Source organism: Netta rufina (assembly GCF_964035555.1).
Source record: "Netta rufina genome assembly, chromosome: 27".
NCBI lineage: Eukaryota > Metazoa > Chordata > Aves > Anseriformes > Anatidae > Netta > Netta rufina.
In genome coordinates, this window is record NC_140151.1 from 2,200,536 (window position 1) to 2,209,923 (window position 9,388).

Below are 9,388 nucleotides of genomic sequence, written 5' to 3' on the forward strand. Positions count from 1 at the left end.
GCGAGCCACCTGCTGCTTTCCCAACCGAGCTGGGGGTGCCTGGGGGCGTCCCCTCCCTTTCTCTTGTGGTTTGGGTCTCAAGAAGCGACCCCAATGTTGCCTGGGGTGGGGGGCTCAGCTCTGCTCCTTCCCCTTCCTCCCCCAGCAGCCAGAGCTGGTCCCCAGGCTGCTCCCAGGGGGGGCTGTGAAGCCATGCAGGGCTCAGAGATGTATTTTTCCTAACCAAACACCCCGTTTTGCTCATTATCCTCCCTTTTTGGGGCAATGATGAAGGCTCTGAGCCTGGCAATGGCTTTTCTGCAGTGCAATTTGGTTCCCCACAGCACCCTCCAGATCCTCACAGCACCTCTACCCCATACCCTTCCCCCTGCAGCCTCCATCCTGCATCCTCCCCCCTTTATCCCTCCTCCTTCATCCTGCCTCTTCCTATCTCTCATCCTCCACCCTTTATCCCCCATCCTTCACCTTTTATCCCCCCTCTTTCTCCTGCCTCCTCCCCCCGCCTCCTTCACCCCTTATCTCGTGCCCTTCACCCCGCAGCCCACATCCTCCACCCTTTATCCTCTGCCCTTCACCCTGCGGCCCATCCTTCCCCCTTTTCCCCTGCATCCTTCCCCGGCTTGCAGTGGGACCAACGTGGCCGGGGGAGCTCAAAGGGGAGCAAAACCCCAGGGAAAAGGGGTCTGGGAGGGCAAAGGAGCAGAGCAGGGCCTGGGGCTGGCCCTAACGAGGCTGCACTAACGAAGCAACATCCACCACCTGCCATGGGGCTGTGCCCCGTTGGGATCCAGGGCAGGGATCCCAAAGCCTCTTAAACCCCCTGGGGGCTTGCTGGGGGGCTCCCACCCTGCCTGGGTGCTTGGGGGGTGCTTTGGGTGCTGGGTCCCCTCTTTTAGGGGCAGCTCCTGAGGCTGGGGGGGGAGCAGAGCAGCCCTGGGGTGCCCCCCAGGCCCCCCTTTAGTGAGTTTGTGGGTGCTGCAGCCCCGTCCTTGTGGGGCTGAGCAGCACGGGGCTGTGCCTACGCAGCAAGGGGCAGCCAGAAGAAAATCAGAACTGCCTGAGATGGGTGCTTTATTTCCTTTTCTTATTTTTTTTTTTCCTATGTCCTGCAGCAGGGTGAGCGGTGCCAGCCTGATCGGTGCAAGCCTGTGAGGTTTTGGCAACGAGGGGGGCACGGGGATGGGGTGGGAGCCCCCCCCACGGTCTGGGGGTGCTGGAGCACTGCGCTCAGGTCCCAGAGCTCTTCTCCCTGCGGGGCTGGGGCGAGGACCCCGGTCTCCTCCTGTCCCCAGGACCCCAAGTGCCCCCCAGCCCCTGCTCAGCCCCAAAGCCCCCAGCTCACCCCAACTGAAGCCAGGACTCCCTAGGGCGGCGGTGATGCTTGGCTGGGGGGCCCCCCTGGGTGTGGCCACCCCTATATTTGGGGTGCAGCCCCCCTCGAGCCCCCCACCTGCCATTCCTGGGTGCAGCGAGGAGCAGCGTGCACCCGGCGAGCGGGACTGCTTCTTTTTGCAGCTGCTTGCTGGAGGGCGAGCAGGTATCCAGCCCTTCCCTGCTGTTTTTTTTTTGTCTTTTCCGGGCTAACCACTGCCCGCCTGGTGGCCCCGGTGGCCCAGGGGCTCAGGGGAAGGTGATGGTGGCGAGCGGGGCGAGCTCCAGCGCTGGCTCCAGCGCCGGCGCCTGCTGCTCGGAGAAGGCAGGGGGCTGGCGGCTGCCGTGGTGGCCGTACTCGAACTTGATGCGCAGCTCGCCGATGCGGGAGTGAGGTAGGATGTTGGGGATCCACTCGATGATGAAGGGGGTGGGCTCCTTCTGGGTGGGAGAGGTGTTCCCTGGGGGGGAGAAGAGGGTGAGGAGGGGGGCCTGGGACCTCTCCTTGTGGTCCCAGGGGGAGGCTGGTTGGGTTTTGGGGTGTTGTTCTTGCAGGGGGGCTTCTAGATTAGTTTTTTTTTTTGGGGGGAGGGATGTGCGACTTGTGGGTGTTCAATTTCAGGCAGAGGTGGCCGTTAGGGTGGTTTTTGTTGGGAACAGGGGCTGGAGAAAAACCTCATCTTGTACCTAAGTGCTTTTTTGGGGTGTGCAGGGGCCCCTTATTGAGGGAACTCCCCCCGTGTGGAGGTCTGGGGGAGCCCCCCAGCTACAGAGGGAGCCCCTCTCTTCCTCATGGGGTTTCCCCCCTGTAGGGGTGCCCTGTGGGGGGGATTCCCCAGCACCTGGGGGGTTTCTGTGTGCGCTGGGCTGCGCCGCCCCCTGCCCACTCACCCACTTTGAGGAAGGTTTTGAGCTCCAGCGGCCGGATGGCCGGCTGCTTCTCCAGGCGCCCGTAGGTCTCGGCGATGCTCTCCACCTCCACCTTGGGGCACTTGAAGAGCTCGTAGGTCCCGTCCCGGTTCTGGATGAAGCTGCGCGTGATCTCCAGCGGCAGCTGCCGGCAAGCACGGGAGCACCCAGGTCAGGAGCTCGGCTACCGCGCGGCAGCGTGGTGCGGGGAGCGCCTTCCGTCCCCCCTTACCTCGGGCGTGTCAAAGATCTGCTTCACCTGCAGGATGTTGGTGATGTGCCACGTGTACTTGGAGAAGGTCCCCAGGGGAAGGGCGTCTTTGCGGACGAAGGCTGGGGAAGGAAAACGGAGTTAGGGGGGGCTGGGGGCGAGGAAAAGGGAATTAAGGGTGGCTGGGGAGGAGGAAAATGCGCTTAGGGGAGGCTGGGGGGAGGAAAGTGAAGTTAGGGGAGGTTGGGGGGGAGGAAAACTGAGCTAGGGGAGGTCTGGGGGGAGAAAAACAGAGTTAGGGGTGGCTGGGGGGAAGGAAAATGGAACTAAGGATGGCTGGGGGGAAGGAAAACGGAGCTAGGAATGGCTGGGGAGGAGGAAAACGGAGTTAAGGGTGGCTGGGGAGGAGGAAAATGCACTTAGTGGGGACTGAGGGGGAGGAAAACTGAGCTAGAGGAGGTTGGGGGGAAGGAAAATGGAGTTGGGGGTGCCTGAGGGGGAGGAAAATGGAGCTAGGAGTGGCTGGTGGGGAAGGAAGTGGAGTTAGGGCTGCCCCGAAATGCTGGGGGGAAGCTGCAGCATGGGGCCGGTGCTGCAACTTCATTTTTTCTTTCTCTTTGGCTGCCCTGCCTCAGAGACAGCCCCCAACCACGCTGCTCTGCACTTGCTCGTGGACTCTTCTGGTCCATTAAGAGCACGATAATAACTGCTTTAATGAAGTAAATCCTGCCTGGCCCGCTGCCTCGAGCTGTGCCTGCTGCATTTATTCCTGCAGCTCTAATACCTCAGGTCTTGCTTAGCCTGTGTCCTCTGCCCTGGGGCTGCTTCACACCCCTGTGGGGCTCCTTCCAAAAAAAAAAAGCTGCCAGAAAAAAGAGAGGGGTAGCAAAGCGCCTGCTGCTTGCTTCTTCCTCCCTCAGCAGGCACACAGAGAGCTCCCTCTGCGTGAGCAAGTCCCCGTCGTACCTGTGGTGGAGTTGGGCAGCCTCTTCTTGGCGCTCCCGCTGGAAATCCTCTGCTGCAGCGCATCGAAGAACGCCTGGGGGATGTGGAAGACCAGGGGCTCGGGCTTGCCTGCGCGGTCACAAACACGAGGGCAGGGGTTAGCGGCCGAGAGGCAGCGAGCCGGGGAGGGAGCCGGGGTTATTCACCTCTGTTCCCTGCTCAGGGTTTGGGATTTCCACCACCGGAGCCCTCCAAGCTGGCTGCAAGAGCCGTGCCAGGGTCTGACCACCAGGGAAGCGTTTCCTTATGTTTTCCTACGTTTTCTCGTGTTTCAGTTTGCCTCCTTGGCCTCCTGCCCTGCGTCTGGGCAGAGCCTGGTCCTGCCACCTCCCTCCCAGCAGAAATCTCCGTGCTGCCACCCCTGGTGCTCTCTGCCAGCTGCTTCCAGCCCCTCTGGGGGGGCTCCAGTCTGCAGAGGGGCAGCAGGGGCACAGCAGCTGCCCCGTAGGGTTTGTGGTCAATGCAATCCCTAAGCTTTGGGGGCAGCCTAAAGGGCTTGAAGTGAGCGAGGGGAGCTCAGCAGCAGCAGCTTGCTGGAGGCCAGAGGCCTTGCAGGAGCCCTGCACTTAACAGCTGCCACAGAGCGGTGTGTGGTTGCCTGCTGGGACCAACTCGGGGCGTTTTTACACTGCTTGGAAAGAGAGAACCCCTTCCTTCGGGTGTTTTTGTGCTTGGGGAGAGCCCAGCTGGCTTCCAGCACAGCAGCTGAGAGCTTTAGGAAGTGCCACGGAGGAAGCAGCGCTGCTGACTTCTGCTCCTCTGGGCTCCCAGATGCGAGCTGCTGCCTGCAGCCGCCCGTGCACGGGGCTCAGCTCGCCCCACACCACGCAGAGCCCTGCCCTGAGGGCACGCGGGGGGCTGAGAGCAGCAGCAGGCTCAGGACTGGCAAGGGAGGATCCCCAACATTTCTTCGGTGCCACGTGAGGCACCTCGCCTTACCTCACCTCACCTCTTCGGCTTGGCTCCGGGCAATTTCTTCACGCATAAATAACCTCGAAGGGAGTTTCTCCCTTCCCCGAGCACAAGGAGCAGCAGCGAGCTCCTGCTAAGCTTAACGCCGCGCTCGGGGAAGGAACCAAAGCCAAACAGAAACTTCCCAGGGCAAAAATAACGCTCGGCTCCGAGCTGAGCAGAGCACGCGCCTCCCTTTGGGCTAAAGTTATTTAATGCTGCCGGGAGCTTGGCTGCTTAAAGAGGGCGCTGGAAACAACGCTGCTGGCCCCGGGGGCTCGGGGGCAGTGGTTCCTGAAGGCTGATTTACCTTCGAACTGGTAATGCATGGTCTGGTGGATGCGCTCGGTGACGCTGGCCAGCCAGTCTTGGAAGGACAGGGTGACCTGCGCCTCGTCCAGCAGCTGGTTACAGCCTAGGAGAGGAAAAAAAGAGAAGGGAATCAGAGTCCCCATCGTCACACACGTGTGAGGAGCAAGGAAACGGGCAGGAACAAAGAACCATGGCCCCCCCAGCGAGGTGTGGGCCGGCCCCACGGGAGCTCCTCGTTTTTTTTCCCGTTTTACCTTCACCGGTTCCCCGGCGGCGCCGGCGCCACGGGCTCTGTTAAGCAGAACACAGAAAGGCAGCAGACAGGAGGACAAGAACCAGAGCGAAACCTTTCTGAGCGGGCACCGCTCTATCGGGCGTCCCAGGGGCTCAGAAACACAAGGGTTAGCTTAAAAGCAGCGTCCTGCTTTAAAAAAAATAGATAAAGGTAAAAAAAATAAAGGGGCTGGGGTCAGTAAGAGCTAGGGGCTGGGCACCACGGTGTAGTGGGGGAGTAGCTTCCCCAGGAGCAGGGTTTGGAGGGTCCTGGGAGGTCCAAAAAGCTCCCTGGCATCAGGCAGAGGGGTTGATGCTCGCTCCTGTTTCGGGGCTCACCTGCTCAAGGAGGGCAGCAACAGAGCAAATCCAACCCAGCAAAAAAAAGGGCAACAAAGCAGGGGGGGAAAGAACCACTTTCTGGGCAAAAACTACAACTGAGAGGTTAAAAAAAAAAGGTTCAAACCACGCTGTACAAACCCTTTTGGCCCTGGCCAGCCAGCAAACCCACGTAGATGGTTTTGCCTTCTGCCTGGAGAGCAGAGTTAGCACGTGCATGCCCAGGAAAATCTCCCCGAGGCAGCGAGCCTTATCCGGGTTGCATCTCCTTTCCGTGTCTCCTTTCCCCCTGGCACCTCCCAGAGGCAGGCCAGACCCCGGCGGCTCCTTCTCAACAAGTATTGGCCACTAAAAAACCCAATTATGCCCCAGTTTTGGCCAGGATGGGTCCTTCAAGCAGCTCCAGCCATCAGAGGCGCTGCAGACAGTGGCGGTGCCCCAAGAGAAACCCTCTCCTGCCTTTCCCTGCCCCGATTCCCCTCTTTTCCCCTTCACATGAGGATTTTATTGCTGTGACGCCCACGCCAGCCCCATCCCTGCCTCAGGCCACCTTCCCAAAGCTCTCTGCACGAATAAATCCACCGAGGAGCAGCTCAGCACCGTCCCTCGGCGCCGAACCAATTTCGGGCCAGCTCCCCCACCCTGTGCCGGGTGAGCAGGGCCCTGGTTCTTTTCCACCTCCCGAATTTTCTTCTTTTTTTTTAACGAGGGCCGGGGCTCACCTTGCCTTTTCAGCGAGGAGGCCACAGGTGGTTTCTTCGTGCTGCCTCTCCTCAGGCTTGCCGGGTCCTGAGCCAGCAGCGGGCCGCTCGCCTGCGTCCCTGGGGGGCAACACCAAGGGTTGGGGGGCAGTGAGGCCGCGGCCCCACGGCCCCCAAAAACCCCTTGCACCCCCTTCAGCCCCTCCAGCCCCAGTGCTCACCACACGCCGGGTCCTTTTTCCTCTTCTTGGGCTTGGTGGTGGCCTCCCCGGCCTGCAGGGCAGAGGCTTCGGGGCCGCACAGCAGCGGGGGGACGGCGACGCCTTTCAGACCTAGGGGAGAGGAAATCGGGCCTTAAAATGATCTCAATTCTTCACCATTGTGGGCTGGAATGATGCTGGGGGCTCAAATCCACCCCCCATGGGCTCAAATCCACCCTGTGGGGGCTCAAACCCGCCCTGTGGTCCCGTAACTGCAGCCCCAAGCAGCCCTGCAGGCTGACCCCACAAGGGCTGGGGAAGGAGAAGCAGGGCCAGGACCCAAATGTTTGGGGTTGGGGTTGTTTTCCAGGCAGGGGACGCTCTCCGAAGCGAATGTGATTGAGGTCTGCACGTCCTGGGGGGCTGCTTGTAAAAAAAACACCAAAAAAACCCAGAACCAAACCCAGGAGCCGTGCCCTGGCTCCCCAGACGGACCCCAAAAACCTTCCCCAGCCCCAGGCAGAGCTTTTTGAGGGCACAGCCAGGCCTGGGGCACGATTTCCACCTCACACACGTGTTTTTAGGGTCTGATCCCCAAGCAGGGCTCGAAACCACTTCTCAGGTGCTTCAGGACACTTCTTCTGCAGCAAACCTGATGCTTGTAGGGTTGGTTGCTTGTAGGGTTTTTTGCAGCAAACCCATTGCTTGTAGGGTTTTTGCAGTGAACCCATTGCTTGTACGTTTTTTTTTTTTTTCAGCAAACCTGTTGCTTGTAGGGTTTGTTGCTTGTACGGTTTTTTTCAGCAAACCCAATGCTTGTAGGGTATTTTGCAGCAAAAAAATGTTGCTTATAGTGTTTTTTTTTTTTTTTTTTTTTTTTTAAGCAAACTGGTTGCTTGCAGGTTCTTTTGCAAAAAAAATTGTTGCTTGTATGTTTTTTTGCAGCAAACTTGTTGCTTGTAGGGTGTTTGCTTGTAGGGTGTTTTTTTTTTTTTGCAGCAAACCCATTGTTTATAGGGTTTTTTGAAGCAAACTTGTTACTTGTAGGGTTTCTTGAAGCAAACCCGTTGCTTGTAGGTTTTTTTTCAGCAAACCCATTGGTTGTAGGTTTTTTTGAAGTAAACTCATTACTTGTATTTTTTTTGCAGCAACCGAGGTGCCATCTAACAAAGCACCAGCTAACAAAGCGCCGACGGGGAGCGGTCACGATGCTCCCTTCTCCCTGGTGCAGCGACGAGTGTGCCCAATGCCCGACACCGCCCCAAACCCTAAACCCCCCGTGGCTCCCCCACCTACCTCCAGCATCACAGGCGAGGAAATCAGCGAACTCCTGCGCCAGGCTCTCGTCGCTGGCGAAGGCGCAGATGCAGGCGAAGAAGTGAACGCAGCGCGGTGCTGCCGGCACCGCCGCCGCCTCCTCCTTCCCCCCGGCGCCTCCCTTGCCGGGTTTTGGGGTTTGGCAGGAGCAGACGAAGCGGTGCTCGGCCAGCGCCTTGGCGCTCACCTTGTGGCCGAAGGAGGCGTGCAGGTAGCCCAGGCTGTGCCTCTGGCTGGCCTCGCACTTCACCACCAGGACGCTCTTGGTGACGCGCTGCACCAGCGGCCCCGTGGGCTCGGCGGCCAGCTGCCAGAGGGTTTGCTTGGTTTCGGGGGAAGCCTGCACCGAATTGAGGACGGAGCTTTTGAGGGCCAGCGGCGTGGCTTCCGTTTGGCAGCTCAGGGCCAGCTTGACGTGCTGGCACTGCTTCTCCACCACGCCTTGAGCGGCCGCCTGCAGACAAGCCGGCACGTGGCAGCGCCCCGCGCCCAACCGCGGCGCCACGGGGCCGACCACCGGCTGCACGGCCGCCTCCGAGACCCCAAGCTCTACAAAACCCCGATGATCCGGCCCCCGGTCCCGTTGGCGCACGGAATAAAGCTGCGCTTCGGAGCCCGTGATGAGCTTGACGGCGTCGACGCCGGGCTGCTTGCGGGTGCCGTAGCGGAAGACGGCGCCGCAGGTCTTGTTCTTGCAGCTCAGCCCCCGCGTGCCGTTGTAGGTGCCGCAGCGGGGACATTTGCGGATCCCCCGCAGCGTCGCCTTGCCCAGGTCCGAGAGGAAGGACGGGGCCTTCGGCCTCGCCGGAGCCGGCTCCATCCTGCCAAAGGGGGAATAACCTGTGAGGGGATGAAAAACGGGGAGAGGAAGTCACAGAAGGGACGTGGGGGATGTGGGGTGCTGGTGACACCTACAGGGCCCTCGGAAAATGGGGTGGGCTCAGGAGATCCCAAAAGCGGAGAGGAATCGGTTGGGAGGGCGGCTCCATCCTCAACAGACCCCAAAAGTGGGCAGGAGCCATTTGGGAAGGTGGTTCTGTCCCCAACAGACCCCAAAACTGGATAGAAGCCATTTGGGATAGCGACTCTGTCCTCACCAAATCCCAAAAGAGGACAGAAACCACCAGGGAGGGCGATTCTGACCCCACCAGACCCCAAAACCGGACGGGAGCCACTAGGCTGGGGGGCACTGGGAGAGGCTGTATGGAACTGGGGGAGATTGGGGGGGACTGGAGGAGACTGGGGGGCACTGGGGAGGCTGTGTGGAACTGGGGACGGCTGTATGGAGCTGGGGGAGACTGGGGGGCACTGGAGGAGACTGGGAAGTACTGGGGGAGGCTGTGTGGAACTGGGGGAGACTGGGAGGTACTGGGGGAGATTAGGGGCACTGGGAGAGGCTGTATGGAACTGGGAGAGACTGGGAAGTACTGGGGGGCACTGGGGGAGACTGGGAAGTACTGGGGGGCACTGGGAGGTGCTGCGGGGCACTGGTTTGCACTGGGAGGCACTGGTGCAGGCCGGGCGCCCCCTCCCCTCAGGGGCTGTTCCCCCCCCCTCAGCCCCTCCCCTCAGGAGGTCGCGCGGTGACGTCACGGCGGTGACGTCGCCCCCCGCCGGGAGGGAGGGGGGGGGGAGGGAAGCCCGGCGGCCCTCCCCGCCGCTCCACCCGCCCCTCTGACGTCACTTCCTGCCCCGCGGCCGCTCGCCCGCCCCCCCCCTCCCCTCGGTTACCTGGGCGCGCGCCCCCCGCTCCAGCCCGGGCCCGCCGCGAGGCCGCTCAGCGCCCCCCCGCCTCCGCC

General features: G+C 60.9%; 1 protein-coding gene across 1 annotated transcript; it reads right to left on the reverse strand.

Moving 5' to 3' along the window:
- Positions 1–1,061: 1,061 nt before the first annotated feature.
- Positions 1,062–9,388, reverse strand: LOC311219192 (uncharacterized protein C2orf42). Its single transcript, XM_084302227.1, has 9 exons — positions 9,321–9,388; positions 7,569–8,429; positions 6,294–6,404; positions 6,094–6,192; positions 4,758–4,862; positions 3,458–3,565; positions 2,513–2,613; positions 2,263–2,425; positions 1,062–1,832 (listed from the first exon to the last, which is right to left on the reverse strand). Exons 2-9 carry the CDS (start codon positions 8,407–8,409, stop codon positions 1,621–1,623), a joined length of 1,740 nt encoding a protein of 579 aa, XP_084158353.1. The 5' UTR covers positions 8,410–8,429; positions 9,321–9,388; the 3' UTR covers positions 1,062–1,620.

Coding starts and splice junctions, on each gene's coding strand:
- LOC311219192 (XM_084302227.1), bottom strand. CDS start 8,409: ATGGAGCCGGCTCCGGCGAGGCCGAAGGCCCCGTCCTTCCTCTCGGAC. Junction 4,863..6,093: donor CTCCTCGCTGAAAAGGCAAG/GTGAGCCCCGGC, acceptor TTCCTCTCCTAG/GCTGTAACCAGCTGCTGGAC. Junction 2,614..3,457: donor GCTGCCCAACTCCACCACAG/GTACGACGGGGA, acceptor TTCCTTCCCCAG/CCTTCGTCCGCAAAGACGCC.